This window comes from Dama dama, chromosome 2 (assembly GCF_033118175.1).
Source record: "Dama dama isolate Ldn47 chromosome 2, ASM3311817v1, whole genome shotgun sequence".
NCBI lineage: Eukaryota > Metazoa > Chordata > Mammalia > Artiodactyla > Cervidae > Dama > Dama dama.
This window is the reverse complement of record NC_083682.1, coordinates 6607128-6622105: the sequence shown is the minus strand read 5'-3', so window position 1 is coordinate 6622105 and position 14978 is coordinate 6607128. Positions and strand designations below refer to the sequence as shown.

Here is a 14978-nt window from a genome sequence, read left to right as displayed (position 1 = left end):
CTGGAGCCCAGTAGGCTTCTCCTATCCCGGAACTGTTTGGGGGCCGCACAGACTCAGGAGTTTTTTCTAACAACCTTCATCTCTGAGATTCTATAGATCATAGATTTTGATTGAGCTTTGTCCCTGACCAAGCTATTTGACCTTGGGCGAGTTACTGAGATTCGATTTTTTCACTTATAAAATGTGGGTGACACCTTCCTGGGGTTGTGGCTGGGAGTTAGGAGCGCCAGCACACCAAAAACCCTTGATAAATGAACTTTTACTAATATTCCCGGAAGCGGGGAGTGTAAGGATGAATGCCTCTGTCAGACGTGAAACGCCAATCCGAGCACTACATTAAGCATCCCAACGCCGGGACGCGGTGAGGCTGCCGAGCGCCGTCCTTAAGCCCAGGTGCGTCTAGGGAGCGAACTACAAGGTCCAGAAGGCAATGCGCGGCGATGAGGGTGCGTGGGCTAGGAGATTCGGGCTCTTCGGTCTACGCCTGCGCGGCGGGAATGAGTGGGACAACGTATGGGGACTACAAGTTCCGAGAAGCAATGCGGCGAGGCCCCAGTCGGGAACGTTTGCGCCTGCGCGTCGCGGGCGGGGCCTCTGGGGCGGAGCGGCCACCATCTTGGAACGGGAGGCGGAGCAGAGCCGACTGGGAGCGACCGAGCGGGCCGCCGCCGCCGCCATGAACCCCGAATAGTGAGTGCGCCCCGCCCGCGCCGTGCGGCGCAGCCTCGATCCCGAGTACGGGACTGTACGCTTACCGGGGTTGTCCGGCCCGGGTCAGGGCTGCGCGGCGCCCCCACATCCGGGTCCCCTCTTCCGCTGACCTGCCCCCCCTCACATCCGGGTCCTGCCCCTCCCCCGGGGGCCCCAGGACCCTGACTCGACACCCCGAGTTCTCGCACACGGGCCTGGAGACTGCGACCCCGAAGGGCACCACTTGGAGCCCGAGGCACCGGCACTACCAGGCCTTGTCGGTCAGGTGACCCTGCAGCCCCGCTCTTTCCAGGCCTCAGTTTCCCCACCTGCTGCCTTAGAGTGGCGATCGGGGAGCTGACGACAGTCCTGATAGTGGAGCCCGTCACCAGCGTTTCTGGTCTCGGTCCAGACTCGGGCCGTTTAGGTCGGGCGGTACTTTCTGCTCTCCCGTCCTCCCGGAATCCGGTTCCTGGAGGCTGGCCCTCCGGGTAACTCGCAAGCAGCCTCTCCCATCCGGGCTGCTCGATCAAAGTGTCTGGTCGCCCCCGGCGGCCGGTCCCCTCCCGCGCTCCCCTCACCTTTGCGCAAGCCCCGGCGCCACTGTCACACCCCTTCTTTTCGCCGTCACCCTGCGGATGAAGTTTACACGAATGTGGCATTTGCTTCCACCCTTCCAGTGGGATTCTTTTTGTTCCTTAAACTCTCCTCACTTCTTGGTCACTCCCCCTACGGGTAGGTGGCCCACGTTTCTGCCCTGACTTCTCACTGACAGCTTTCCCCAAGTGTCAGTTATCTTCTTCCTCTTCTGCTACTTCCTTTTTGTTCTCCAGATCCAGACTTCACATTTCCTTGGGGAAGGGTGAAGCTCTGAGCTGGATCATGAGGGGAAACAGAGAAGGGTACCAACAGGCTTTCAACGAGACTTTGGAGTCTGAACCTGGTTTCCAGTATTAAAGTTAACAGCTGTGTCAGTTAGGGCAAGTTGCTTCCGTTCTGTGGCGTGTGGTTTCCTCATTAGTTGGAAATAAAAGCACTCACTTCAGTGGACTATTGTAAGGTGTAAATGAGATGATGAATTTGAAGTACTTAGCACAGGGCCAGGCACCAATGTAAACTTGATACATTTTGTTGTTGTTCAGTTACTGAGCAGTGTCCAATTCCTTGTGACCCCATGGACTGCAGCACACCAGGCTTCCCTGTCCTTAACTGTCTCCAGGAGTTTGCTCAGATTCATGTCCACTGAGTCAGTGATGCTATCTAAGCATCATTGCCACTTGTTGACCCTCTCTTCTTAGAGGCTTCATACCAGGCTCTTTACGTAGAAATTCAGTTCATAAGTTCTAGGCTGGGCCCTGGCTTCCACTTCTGGGGCCTCTCCTGCCCAGTCAAGTACAGGCAGTGCAGTAGGGTTTCCCTGCTGGACTCGAAACCATGGAGTCTATCAGGAACCAGGCTGGGATACCCAACTCTGTCACCTGACTGGTTGTGATCCTTGGCAAGTCACGTTCCTTTCTGTGCTTCTGTTTTCTTCTCTGCAAAGTGGAAATTCAGATGGCTTCCCTTTGGGCCAGCTGTGTTATGGGGTGTGGTCAGCCCTCCCCAGCCCGGGACTTGCAGGAGGGTCTTCTGAGTGCCTCACTACCCTAATCTGAGGCACACCTCGAGGTGTGGGAGAATGCTGTAGTTGTGACTTCAGGGTGATGGCAGGCAGGCTCCCTGCCTTCCGTCATATCTTCCCATCCTTTCTCTCCAGTGACTACCTGTTTAAGCTGCTTTTGATTGGTGATTCGGGCGTGGGCAAGTCATGCCTGCTCCTACGGTTTGCTGTGAGTAAGAAGCTTCCCATACCATCCATCTAGGGTCCCGGCCGGTGGCCTGAGGGAGGTGGGGCGACACAGAGAACAGTGGTTGCAAGACCCGGGAGACCAGGGGTGAAGGGGCAGGACCTGCCGGCAGCATATCTGACTGAGCACGGGCACAGGGCTGGCAGGCTGGGCTGTGAGAACTGGGGCTCAGCAGTGAGGCACTCAGGTGGGGCAGGGAACCAGAGGGAGGTTTTCCAGATGGGCCTCAGACCTGTCTGCTCAGGCCATCTCCCTGACCCCCGGTCTTCCAGGACGACACATACACAGAGAGCTACATCAGCACCATCGGGGTGGACTTCAAGATCCGAACCATTGAGCTGGACGGCAAAACCATCAAGCTTCAGATCGTGAGTGTGGCAGCTCCCAGACCCCGGTGCAGAGGCTTCTGCCTTCAGAGGGGAGGGGCTCTGGGCACGGAGCCCCGGGCTGACCTGCCCCCTCTCCGACTGCCTTGTAGTGGGACACAGCTGGTCAGGAACGGTTCCGGACCATCACTTCCAGCTACTACCGGGGGGCTCACGGCATCATCGTGGTATACGACGTCACAGACCAGGTAGTCCTGGGCTCACCGTCCCCCCTTTGCCTCCTCAGCTCTGGGTCTTTGGCTTTTGCTTCTTTTTACTGTTCCCGTCCTCTCTTCCTCATGCTGCCCGGAAAGGAGACTGTTCCTGGACTTATTTCACAAGGAGGCAAATAACTGCAGAAATGGATCCTCCCCAGGCAGGCCCTGCTGCAGGGCCTTGGCAGAACCAGGCTTCACCTCCCTGTCAAACCTTATTCAGGCCTTCCACGCACCTCTGTTTCATGGATTAGTCAGCTGATTGGTTGCTGTGCTGGGCTAATGGCCTCCTGGGCAAAGACCCTGTGGAGAAGCAGTGGGAGGGGCTTACACAAGGAAGTAAAGGAGCTGTGCACTCTGGGCCCCGTGTGAGCAGAGTGCTGGGAGCCCTGAGTCTGCTGTGGCAACTTTAGTCACACGTCAGTGGCAGCAGTGGTGATGTTAACAGCGAGAAACAGTCCTGCCACGCCTTACAGTTCACAGATTCTGTCACAGCCCTTTGATGCTCATATCATTCCAAAGAGGTCTGTATCATATTCCCGTTTCACAGATGAAGAATTGGGTCGGGGTGGTAAGACTTTCTTATTCCCTGAAGCTGCTCAAGTGGCAGAGTCTGAAAGCCCAGGCCTACTGATTCTACCAGCTTTGTTGTTTTTAAACTTTGTTGCTTAACGGGGGTCAGGCCCTGGGGATATGGGGATGCTTACATCAACTCCAGGCCAGGAGGAGTCCCTGCTCCAAGGGGCAGCTGGACTCCGGCTCGCCAGGGACGCGTGCTGCCTCCTGGACAACAAGCTGTGGGTGAACTGTGCTCCACTCAGGCGGAGGTCACGATGGACCTCTAACTGCCAAATCCTGTGACCTCATTTCAGTTTTTGCCATGATTGACCTCTCATGGCTTTTAACTGTGTTCTCTTCCCTCTCCCTGAAAAAGTGAGTGTCTCCAGCTCTCTCACCTCTTGCCGCCCTAGATTCTCTTTTCAGTGACTTTACTGATCCGTCCGGTGCTGTCCCCCACACCCCAGATTTTATGCTTCCTGATGGCCCCCAGCCTCCTGACTCCCCCTGCACGATGCTGACCACCTTGTGCTTTGGCTTTTGTTTTGTGTTTTCTGCACCTCAGCAGCCGTCACTGTGGACCTCCTCTGTGCCCTGCCTTGTGCTGGCACTGTGTCTGTGTTAGTTCTCACCTTCACAGTCTTACCCAGTGAACTAAATGGTGGGGTCCCTGTTTTCCAGATGAGGAAACAGGCTTGGAGCTATGTTGAGTTACTTGCCCGTGGTTTCATAGCCAGGAAAGGCAAAGCCAGTGTTTGTGAACCCAGGGTTCTTTGCTTACCAGTGCATCCTTTCATGCCCCTAAACTGCCTCTAGGCCACCCACAGAGCTGTAGACGGTTTGCAAAACCTAGTGTGTCCTCTGCTGGTCTCACTCTGTCTTCCTGAACTGGCTCCTGCGTCCTCATCTTTATAACAGCGTCCCTGTTGGCCTGACCGGAAAACTCTTCCCTCCCCCATCCCAGCAGTCTCCGGGCCCCTCTGTTCTCCCCCATCGTCTCTCTCAAATCTGTCCCCTCATAATAATAGCAGTGATGAGGATAATAGCAGCTCTTGCTAATTAAGCACTTGTTATGAGACAGGCCTGCATTCATTATCTCATGCTCACAACAGCCCCACCGGGAGGTACTGTTTTATTGAGGTGAGGAAACAGGTTCAGAGAGGTCAGGTGACACATCTAGGGTCATACAGTAAATGGCAGAAGTGGGGCTAAGCCCACAATCGGCTCACTACATCCTGTGCTCTCGCCTGCCTCATTCCCTGGCTCAGGGCACACCTGCTCTTCCCTGGATCATTCCAACCACCTCCCAGTTCGTCTCCATCTTCTTGCCGGTCTGAGCTGGCCTCTGCACTCCTTCTAGGACTATCTTCCCAGAACACAGGTGTGCTCCTGGTTGTCCAAGATTTAGCCAGGCTAGGCCCCTTCCCACTCGGGCCTGCCGCCTCTTCCTCTGCTTCCCTGCCCAGGGCCTGAGTCCCAGCAGTTTTCAGCTTTCCCCTCCTCCCAAAGACGCCATACCCTTCCCACCCCATCCCGCCCCGTGACCCTGTGTGTTGTCTCCACCCGCCCCCCCCCCCCCCGCACCTTCCCTGTCCCCCCACCAGCACCCATACGGGGGTAGTTCACCCCTGCAGGTGCAGGTCAGCTGTAACCTCCCCGAGCTGAGATGGTCCTGGAGTTCCACCAGCTCCTGCCTTCTCTCCCTGCAGTGCTGGTCACCCTGTGTTGCCCTTGCGTGTGTCCTAGTCTGGTCCCCCACTGTCCTGTGAGTGCTTAGGGCTGGGCCCAGGCATGGTTCCGTTATTTGAACCCAGTGCCCAGCCCAGGGCCCAGCCTGGGACGTGGCAGGAGGTGTACGTCTGAACCCAGTGTGGAATCGTCAGACCTCTGGCTCCTAAGAAGGGAAAGCGGCTCTAGCTCAAGCCTGTTCCTAAAAGTTCTGTGCTTTGTCGGCGTGCCAGGAGTAGGGGGTGGGGCATGGCAGGCTGCCGGGAGAGCCGGGCTGAGTGAGGAGGCTGTTGGTGCCAGAAGTAGGACGCACGTTAGGCCCCGCTCCCAGGATCCCTGTCTCCTTCTTAGGCCAGGGCCTCCTCTGAGAGGGTCCTCCACCTGCCGCTGGGCTCCCAGGTTTCCAACCTTAATGGGATTTTAAGGCCACCGTGTGAGTCTTGCTAAGTTACCCTTCGCTTCTGTCTTCCCTCTGGCCTGTCTCTCTTCTGATGCCATGTGCTCCCTACGTGTGGTTAGGCCTTTTCTGTGTCTCAGGGAGACACGAGCAGCTGCAGGAGGAGCTGGCTGGCCCTCGGCTTAAGCCATTTGGGTGTTGGGGCTGTTGGAAGAAGCTGGGCCATCCTAGCCCTGGCTTTTGGGGTCTCAGAGTTGGGCAGGCAGGAGAGCTAAGCCCCGTGGGGCTTCCTCTGGCTTCCTGAGCCCAGCGCGCCTGCCTCTCGGGAGCCCAGGACACCCACCTTCCCCTCAAGGCACTTGTTCTGCAGGCCTGGGGTAGGGGTAGCAGTTGGGAGCAAAATACCTTTTGATCTGGTCCCTCTAGGAATCCTACGCCAACGTGAAGCAGTGGCTCCAGGAGATTGACCGCTACGCCAGCGAGAATGTCAATAAGCTGCTGGTGGGCAACAAGAGTGACCTCACCACCAAGAAGGTGGTGGACAACACCACTGCCAAGGTGAGCAAGCCAGGCCAGGCTGCCGGGTACACCATGGTGAGGGGACCAGGGCCTGCCGCTGCTCACCTCCTCTCCCTCCTCTCCTCTCTCCCCACGTCAGGAGTTTGCAGACTCTCTGGGCATCCCCTTCCTGGAGACGAGTGCCAAGAACGCTACCAACGTCGAGCAGGCATTCATGACCATGGCTGCTGAGATCAAAAAGCGGATGGGGCCCGGGGCAGCCTCGGGGGGTGAGCGGCCCAACCTCAAGATCGACAGCACCCCCGTGAAGCAGGCTGGTGGTGGCTGTTGCTAGGAGGGGCTCATGGGGTGGGACAGGAGGGGGCACCTTCTCCAGATGATGCCCCTGGAGGGGGCAGGAGGGGCCTCCCTCTCCGGGGCATTTGAATCTGTGGCTTTGGGGGTGTCCTGGGCTCCCCATCTCCCTCTGGCCCGTCTACCTGCCACCCTGAGCCCCGGGCCCTCCAGGGAGGACACCCAGGACCTGTGGCTGGGGTGGGGGTGCGGGCTTGCTCTGCTGCTGCCTCTAGGGGACTTTAAAAGATACCCCACCACACACCTTTGGGATGAGGGCTCCTCTGTCTGTCTGTCTCCCCGCCCCCCACGTATGCTGCAGTGGGTCTCTCTCCTGACTCTTCTTCCTTTTCCCCTGCACCCGCCCCGCTTCCCCAAGAGCTGAGGGCCTCCCTGGCCTCTACTGCCCCTGGCTGTAGTCAGCACCTGGGGCCAGGATGGGACCAGGGGATCCAAGGCCCTGGGATCCAGGGCCCTGGGCTGGACCTCAGGACGGGCGTGGGGCCACAGGGGCCCAGCCACCGACTCTCCCCAGCCCCCCGCCCCTCCCCAGCCCCCCACCCCTCCCACACTCGGAGCTCCAGCCGTCCAGCTGCGGTGGGGTGTGAGCACATCTAGGGCAGGTGGGCGGACAGCTGCGCTGGGCTTATGTCTTGAGCCCAGAGGGAGCCTGCTCCTGCCGCCCCCTGCCCTGCCAGAGCCAGGCCCATGTGCTGCCTGCCCACCGTGCCCCTTTGTCCCCAAGGCAGGCGGAGGCGGAAGGCCCACCGTGCCAGAGGCTGGGTACCAGCCTTAACCCTCTCTCTGCCAGCACCCCCTCCTTCCCCTGAGGCAGCACGTCCGGCTTATTCTCCCCCCGTCCGTCCCTTGGAGCCCGTGAGGGCAGATCCTCACCCCCTGTCGCTACTTCTCTGGGAATGTGGGTGCCACCCAGGGTTTGGGGGGGGCCTCTCCACTTCTTCCCTCTCACCCAGGATCCTAGCCCTCCGCCCTCTGACACAGCTTCTTCCTGCAGAAAGACAAACCTTTGGTCTCTACCTGAGAAGCCATGTCCCTCGTGCTGTCTCTTGCCTGTCCCACGTGTGCCCTGCCCTCCAGCTTGTATTTAAGTCCCTGGGCTGCCCCTTGGGGTGCCCCCCCCCCACTTCCAGGTTCCCTTCTGGTGTCATGTCAGGCATTTTGCAAGGAAAAGCCACTTGGGGAAAGACTTAAAGGACAAAAAAATAAATTTCCATTGGCCCTCGGATGAGCCGAGGGTTTTTGCAAGGAAGTTGTGGTCTGTGAGTGTGGTCTGTGGTGGGGGCCGCCCTGGGGCGGGAAGATGGAACTGGAGCCCTGGAGTTGGCGGACTTCACGGGGGGTCCTGGCTCGGGCTGTGTGTCCTAGGGTTGCTGTTGGAAGTCCTTGACCCAGTTCCTGGAGCTAGGAGAGCTGCCTGCTTGTGCTGCTGTGGTCTGTCCCTACGGGCCCAGCACGGTTCCAGCAGGGAGGGAGGCAGCGGCCATCTGAGCACCTGGTGAGCCGCCGCCGACACCCATACGGGCGGCTCGGGATGGGGAGTTGGGCCGCAGCTGGAGCAGGCGGCGGGCCTGCGGACTCGGCCCCGTTCCCGGGCTGCGTCCCCTAAAGCCGCCTGGCTCAGCCCGCTCTCCTGGCTTGTTCTGGGTTCAAGCCAGGTGCGTCTGCCCCCTCGCACGGACGGTGACAAGTGCTTTGCACTTTAGACCTCAGCGCAGCCTCCTGGCCGGCGTGTGAGGTGTGTGTGCCCGTCTGAGCGGACCGAGTGTGGCTGCGGTGGGTTCGTTGTGTGGTTGGGGGGGAGAGGGGGCTATGTCCACGCTTACGTGTCCCTGAGGTTGGGGCGGGGGTGGCGCCCAGGCCCGGCTGGCGGAGGGGCTCACGGAGACCCGGCCCCGCCCGACCGAGGCTGCTCGCAAGGCGGCCCCGCCCCCGGCTCCGCCCCGCCGGCTTCGCGGGCTGGCGAGCGAGGGAGCCGCGGGCGAGGGATCGCAGGATGAGCGATCGGGGCCCGGGCAGCCGGCAGCGGACGCGCCCCCCGAGCCCACCGGCCCGAGCCCCGCGTGCTCCACGGCCCCGCGGCCCCAAATCCGGCCGCGCTGCCCGCGCCCCCCGAGCCCGCGCCCGAGCTCTGCGGGCCATGCCCGGCCGGCCCTAAGCGCGGGCCGGGGGGGGGCGTCCCCTTGCGCCCGGGCCCCGCGCTGGCGCCCCCCGGGCCGCCGCCCGGCGCGGGGGCCATGGCGTTCACCTTCGCTGCGTTCTGCTACATGCTCACCCTGGTGCTGTGCGCCTCCCTCATCTTCTTTGTCATCTGGCACGTAAGGCCGGGCTGGGGCTGGGGCTGGGGCTGGGGGCGGGTGGGGGCAGGGGGTGCAAGGAATGGGAGGGGGACGGATGGATGGTCTCAGGGCCCGGAGAAACTTGGAGCCTTCTCTCCGCTATCGCCCATCAGTCGGCTGCTGTTCGCCCCATGAACACCCCCCATCATCAGCTTCCTTTCCGGGGGGGCCCCCGCTTTCTCCGCCGCCCCCGCCTGTCTGTGGATGTCAGTGGGTCTCTGACCCCCCTCCCCTGCCCCATGCAGCCTTGGGGTGTGAGGCGAAATTCTGGGATTCTTGCTACTTTGTCTCCTCCTGCTTCCCGCCCCCCCTCAACCATTTAGTCGCCCCCGTTGTCCATCGGGCAGTTTGTCTGTCTGCTCTCCCCACCCCCTTTGTGGGTTTTTCCAGCCGGAGTGATGGAGCTGGTTGCTATGGCAACTGCATCTGTTTACAGGACCCACAGATCGCAGAGCCCATTAACCCTTTCCCGTTCCACCCCAAGCCCCCACCCCCACCCGGTACCCTGCATCGATTGGCTGTAAGCAGCCCCAGAGATCTAACCAGCTCACCTTGGGTTTCCCTGCCCCCTCCTGTCTGGGCTTCCCCCCACTAGGTTTTCTCCGCACTTCCAGCTTTCCTCCTCTTCCTGCCCCCACTTTCCCCTTTGTCTCCTGTCTCTCTGAGTCTGTCTCTCCCTCTGGCCTTGCCTCACACCTGGTTCTTCGAAATGTCTGTTTCTCATCCCTTATGCTGATTGCCTTTCCTGAGAGAGGGTCCCTCTCCCCCAACTCTCTGGGGCCTTCTCCTCCTCTGCCTGTCTCCCTTCCATCACTGCAGAACTGTCAGTCAGCCTCCAGTGTCTTTTTTGGGACCCCTGCCCCCCTCTTTACTGCCCTTTCTTCTCCTCTGTCCCCTGAGGTTTTGGCCACCACCCCATCCCCTTCGCACGGCCTGTGCATCTTGGCCCTGGCCCACTTTGCTCCGCATCCCCTGCTTGTACGTCCAGTGCACACCTCCCTGGTCATCGCTTTGTCCCCTGCCAGCCTTCTCTCTAGTCCCCCTTCCGTCCTCTTCCTTCCCATTGCCTTACCAGCTTTTCCCTGGGTCTCCTCACTTCATCACTCCCTTCTTTTCCTGGGACCTGCTGCCTGCCTGCTCCATGGTCATCCCTGGCTCTTGACCCATCTCTCCCGCTTCCTCCCCTGCTGCCCTCCTGCTGCCTGTCTCTTTTACACCAGGATTCCATGGACTCTGACTGCGCCCCTCCTGTGTGAGGAGTGAGCACCCATAGGCACCTTCAGACATACACGCGCTCTGCCGCCCTCTCACCCCCCTGACTGTGCCTCTTGCTGTGGGCCTCTCAGTTGCATTTTCTCTCCTCTGCCCCTTCTCCATTTCTTTCTCTTCCTGCATCTCCCCGGGTCCTTCTTGGTCGCCCTGAGCCTTCTGTCTCATGCCTGGGCCTTGGACTGTCCTGCGGGGTGACGGCTGGAGTCGTGAGGACGGGAATGAATTGAGAGTCACAAGCTGGGCACACAGAACTAACCAGCTCCTGGAAGAAAGGCTCCTGGAATTCAAGAAGCCCCTTTCTGGGCCTTTCCCCACCCAGAGGCCTCCCACAGCCTCTGTGGGGGTCCCTGTCCTCCAGGGGTCCTCAGAGCAGTCCTCCATTCAGCACACCTGTGTCCACGCTCCTGCGAACCAGGCTCTGGGATGCTTTGGGGAAGACTAGGATGAATAAGACTCAGGCTTTGGGGCTCCCAGGCTGGAAAAAAGGGCCCAGGCGTTCTCAAAAAATATTTATTGAGTACATACTACATGTCAGGCACTGTGTTTGCTCAGCTATTTAGCTGGGCAATCATAGCAAGTCTCTTGTCCTGGGTCCATTTCCTCATTGGTAAAGTGGGCTTTTTGTACACGAGGCTGCATGTATGTAAGTCCAGGGCAAGGCTTGCCAAGGGGTGTGCGGGTGGGGAGAGGAGGTGTGGTCCTCAATCCAAATTGGTAAGAACTAGAACCTTCCAGGGCAGGACCCCAGATCCCACCACAGACCCTGAACCCAGGCCCCAGTGGTCACTAGGCAACCCTGGTGGTGAGTGACGTGTGTCTGCTGTCACCATGGGGGGTTGTTTGTTCCAGGGGGCTGAGTCAGCGCCAGGCAGGCTGGGGGGTGGGAGGCGCGACACCCGCCGCCTGCTGGTGGTGCCAGCTCTGGGGCAGACAGACGGCACCCTTCCGCTCCCTGCTGGACCCCATTGCTGTGCCTAACAGGCAGACGGATGCCCAGAGTTGGGGGGGAATTGGGGGAGCTGCTCCAGATGGCCCCAACTCCCTCCAGGAAGCCCATGTTCTCTCGCTTTGAGCCTTATGGGGTCTGGGATGCTTGGGGGGGTGGGCCTGCTGCCTCATCCTGGGGCTGGTGCTGAGGGGAGAGGACCCCAGAAGGCTCCTCTGCCAGCCATCCTCCCAGGCCAGCTCCCCTCAGGTCCATCTTGTCATCCTCTAAAGCACCTGCTCCGTGAAGAGTTCCTATCCCAATGAAGACAGTGCCCACCACCAGATGCTCCAACACCCAAAGTCGCCTTAGGCCTCTTTGCTTCTACTTCACTGCCATTCAAGCCCTCTGGAGTCTGGCTTCTACATAGCTCTGGAGCCCATCCACACCTCTGCATCCCCACTGCCCTCTCTTCACTCAGATCACCATGCCTTGCCTACCTGCCCCCAGCACCCAGCCTGCACCCCAAACATCCAAAGTCCCCTGACTGGTCTGGCTTGAGTGTAGTCACGTGTTTAAAATTTTAACTCTGAAATCCGAGTGGTTTAGAATCTTGGCTTGCCACTAACTAGCTACGTGGCCTTGGATAAGTCATTTAATGTATCTCAGTTTCCTCATCTGCAAAATGAAAGCGATAATACAGCTCCTACATCATCAGGCTGTTGCAAGCATTAAATGAGTTATTAAACATAAAGCCTGTTGGCATAAAGGAAGCATTGTGTATGTCTTGGCTGGGACTGTTAGCCAGTATGTACTTCCTGCTCGTTCAATCCTAGAACATCAACCTCACAGCCCCCGCTCTGCTGCTTTCTATCCCTCAATGGCTCCCATGTACGTTCCTGTTCGAGTCCAAAGATCTTGTCCCGCCTTACAAGGCCCCCACATCTGGCATTGCTGACCCCTCCAGCCCATCGTTCACCATTCCCACTTGCCTTACACTTTCACTCTAGCCCCATAGGACCTACAGCTTCCTGAATGTTCCTTGTTCTTCCAAACCTCTGCCACTGTACCTCCTGTTCCGACCGCCCTTCCCCCCATTTGTGCACCAGGCAAACACCTGCTCCGAGTCCAGCCTGAACTCCTCATCCCCACCCCATGCTGGATCAGGCACCCACCCCAGGTTCTGTACTCCGCAGCCCTGATCACCCTGGGATGTAGTTCACAGTGGTCTTTCTAAGCCTGGGGTTCCTCCCAGACAGGGGCTGAGTCCCAGGTTTCTGGGGCCCAGCGCTCAGCACAGGGCCTGCAGACAAGACACTGTCTCTTGGGATGTTTTGCATGGAGGTGTAGTAGACATGTTCTGAAGTAGGCATCAGCACACTAGGATTCCATCCCAAACTGTTCTGTGACCTTGGGCCGGGCCTCATCCCTCTCTGGGCCTCAGTTTCTCTATCTTTGTGGCAAGCTTCATCTGGGTCGATCCCCATGTGTGAATCTCACACCAGAGAAGAATGGGTGGGAGGGCCATAAGCTGCTGCCCCAACCCTGACAGGCACACGCCCCTCCCCCAGATCATAGCCTTTGACGAGCTGCGGACTGACTTCAAGAACCCCATCGACCAGGGCAACCCAGCGCGGGCAGTAAGTGATACATGTGCTGTGCCGAGGTGTGTCCGTCCGTCTGTCTTTCCATATGTCGCGGGTGGAGGGCGGCGGGGGGACGGGAAGACGGGGGTGTATGGGGGGCGGTGGCGGTGGCCGTGCCCCTTCCTCTTGTCTGTCCCCGCCCCCAGCAAACACCTGGCGCGGGCTCAGGGCTCGGGTTCCTCCTGGAGGGGCAGCCGTTGCCGGGCTCTGGGCCGTTGCCGTGGAGACGCGGGTGAAGATCCCTCCATGGTGACGGTCGCTATGGGGACCGCGCGGCTGCTCTCCTGCCGCGCGGCCGAAAACGCCGCAGAACCTGCTCTGGCGCCCCCTTGTGGCCACGTGCAGGGAGTGGGGGGCGTGGGAGTGCGGCGGGGCGCTTCCAGTGCCCGCTCCTTCACGTTCACCATTGCTGTCTTTTCCTCCCCTACAGCGCGAGCGTTTAAAAAATATCGAACGCATTTGCTGCCTCCTGAGGAAGGTCAGTGTCAGGGCTAGGGGCGGGAGGCTCCTAGCCCAGCGCAGCCCCACTGTGACCCAGAGCCGGGCCTTCCTCCTCTGTGGCCTGTTTGGTCTGATCTGCCACGTGGGAGGGAGTGGAAGGCTAGAAGCCCTTTTAATCCCAGAGGCCATGGTGGGTGGGCCCCTCCCAAGGGTCCTTAAAGCTTGGATCTGTCCTAGCGCCTGGCCGCTGACCTCTCACCCTCACTCCCCAGCTGGTGGTCCCAGAATACTCCATCCACGGCCTCTTCTGTCTGATGTTTCTGTGTGCAGCTGAGTGGGTGACCCTGGGCCTCAACATCCCCCTCCTCTTCTACCACCTTTGGAGGTGAGGGCAGCCGCAGCCTTTGGGAGGGTGAGATGGGGGAGCTGGCAGGATGTGGGTGGGAGCCTTGAGGGTGGGCACTCAGACCCCTTCCTTCCCCCAGGTACTTCCACCGCCCTGCAGATGGCTCTGAGGTCATGTATGACGCCGTCTCCATCATGAATGCTGACATCCTCAACTACTGCCAGAAGGAGTCCTGGTGCAAACTCGCCTTCTACCTGCTCTCCTTCTTCTATTACCTGTACAGGTGAGGCCCTGCCCGCTGCAGTCAGAAGTCAGGGAACGGATGTGCCAGGCACCATCCCTCCAATCCCAAGGATGGTTGGGCCCCAAGTTCCTGCCCTTTGCCCTTGATAACTGGGGTGCAACAGGGTGGGTGGCCGGTAGCCAGGCGCGCTTGTGACTTGGCTCACTGCCGTGTCTTCCCACAGTATGGTTTATACGTTGGTGAGTTTCTAAGGGGGAAGCCGGCCAGGGAGCGAGCCCAGAACGGACCGGACGCCTGTGCACCCCCAGCCCTGCCCCTGGGCCACAGAGGCCTCAGCCCTGGGGAGGGAGGGGGCACTGGTGCCCCCAGCCTCCTCTCCACCCCCCAAACTGCTGCTGCGGGGACTTCCCGCCTTCAGAGCCCCCTACCCTTGGACTAGGGCTGGGCAGAGCTCTCAACAGGGGCAGGAGCTCCTCTGCCAGCCTGTGGGCATGGCAGTCAGTCCTGGAAGGGGTGGGACCTCCGGCCTTGTCCGCTTCAGGGGGAATTTAGGCCCTGCCCCTTGGCAGGGCTTGACCCTGGAAGTTCTGGGCCGCCCCCTCCACCCCCCACCTTGAGGCTCCCCCTGCAGGTGGGGGGGTACCCACACCAGGAATGAGCAGGCTCAGCAGGGGGGCAGCCCCACCCCTAGTCTGCCCTCTCTCCTCCCCCAGGCTCTCTCCAGACCCCTTCCTGCCCCCACTTGTCCCAACCCCAGCCTACCCAGTCTCTTGGACCTATTTTCTATGTTGCCTGGAGGAGTACAGCACCCCCCTCCCCGGCCATTTGTGACAAAATATGAATAAACTACTGCAAACACATGGGCCCCAGTTCTGCTCCTAAAAGGCTTAAAGAGGAGATGGGGAAAACAGGGGGAAGCACCCCACTGGCCTACAAACCCTTGAGGACCTCCTCAGATGCATGAGAGGCCTTCGAGATCTCCTTAGCAGCTGCCTGCTTCCACCTCACTTTCCCAGGCACATATAAATAACTATTTCTGTTGAAACACTTCCATCTGCCTTCTGAGGCAGTATCAAGGCCACCAACTCCAGGAAG

General features: G+C 59.7%; 2 protein-coding genes across 2 annotated transcripts; both read left to right on the top strand.

The window, feature by feature from the left end:
• The first annotated feature begins 556 nt into the window (after positions 1-556).
• Positions 557-7922, top strand: RAB1B (RAB1B, member RAS oncogene family). Its single transcript, XM_061163211.1, has 6 exons — positions 557-690; positions 2447-2519; positions 2810-2905; positions 3016-3111; positions 6227-6358; positions 6459-7922. The coding sequence occupies exons 1-6, from the start codon at positions 677-679 to the stop codon at positions 6651-6653; spliced, it is 606 nt and encodes a 201-aa protein (XP_061019194.1). The 5' UTR covers positions 557-676; the 3' UTR covers positions 6654-7922.
• A 947-nt stretch (positions 7923-8869) lies between these two features.
• On the top strand, positions 8870-14724 carry CNIH2 (cornichon family AMPA receptor auxiliary protein 2). Its single transcript, XM_061156491.1, has 6 exons — positions 8870-8988; positions 12778-12846; positions 13283-13330; positions 13566-13678; positions 13779-13922; positions 14107-14724. The coding sequence occupies exons 1-6, from the start codon at positions 8908-8910 to the stop codon at positions 14132-14134; spliced, it is 483 nt and encodes a 160-aa protein (XP_061012474.1). The 5' UTR covers positions 8870-8907; the 3' UTR covers positions 14135-14724.
• Positions 14725-14978: the final 254 nt, after the last annotated feature.

What these genes read in the sequence shown, in the direction of transcription:
- CNIH2 (XM_061156491.1), top strand. Translation starts at nt 8,908, where the DNA reads ATGGCGTTCACCTTCGCTGCGTTCTGCTACATGCTCACCCTGGTGCTG. An exon ending in TCTTCTTTGTCATCTGGCAC is followed by an intron (nt 8,989 to 12,777) that starts GTAAGGCCGGGC and finishes CCCCTCCCCCAG; the next exon opens with ATCATAGCCTTTGACGAGCT. An exon ending in TTCTTCTATTACCTGTACAG is followed by an intron (nt 13,923 to 14,106) that starts GTGAGGCCCTGC and finishes GTCTTCCCACAG; the next exon opens with TATGGTTTATACGTTGGTGA.
- RAB1B (XM_061163211.1), top strand. An exon ending in GCCTGCTCCTACGGTTTGCT is followed by an intron (nt 2,520 to 2,809) that starts GTGAGTAAGAAG and finishes CCGGTCTTCCAG; the next exon opens with GACGACACATACACAGAGAG. An exon ending in AAACCATCAAGCTTCAGATC is followed by an intron (nt 2,906 to 3,015) that starts GTGAGTGTGGCA and finishes ACTGCCTTGTAG; the next exon opens with TGGGACACAGCTGGTCAGGA.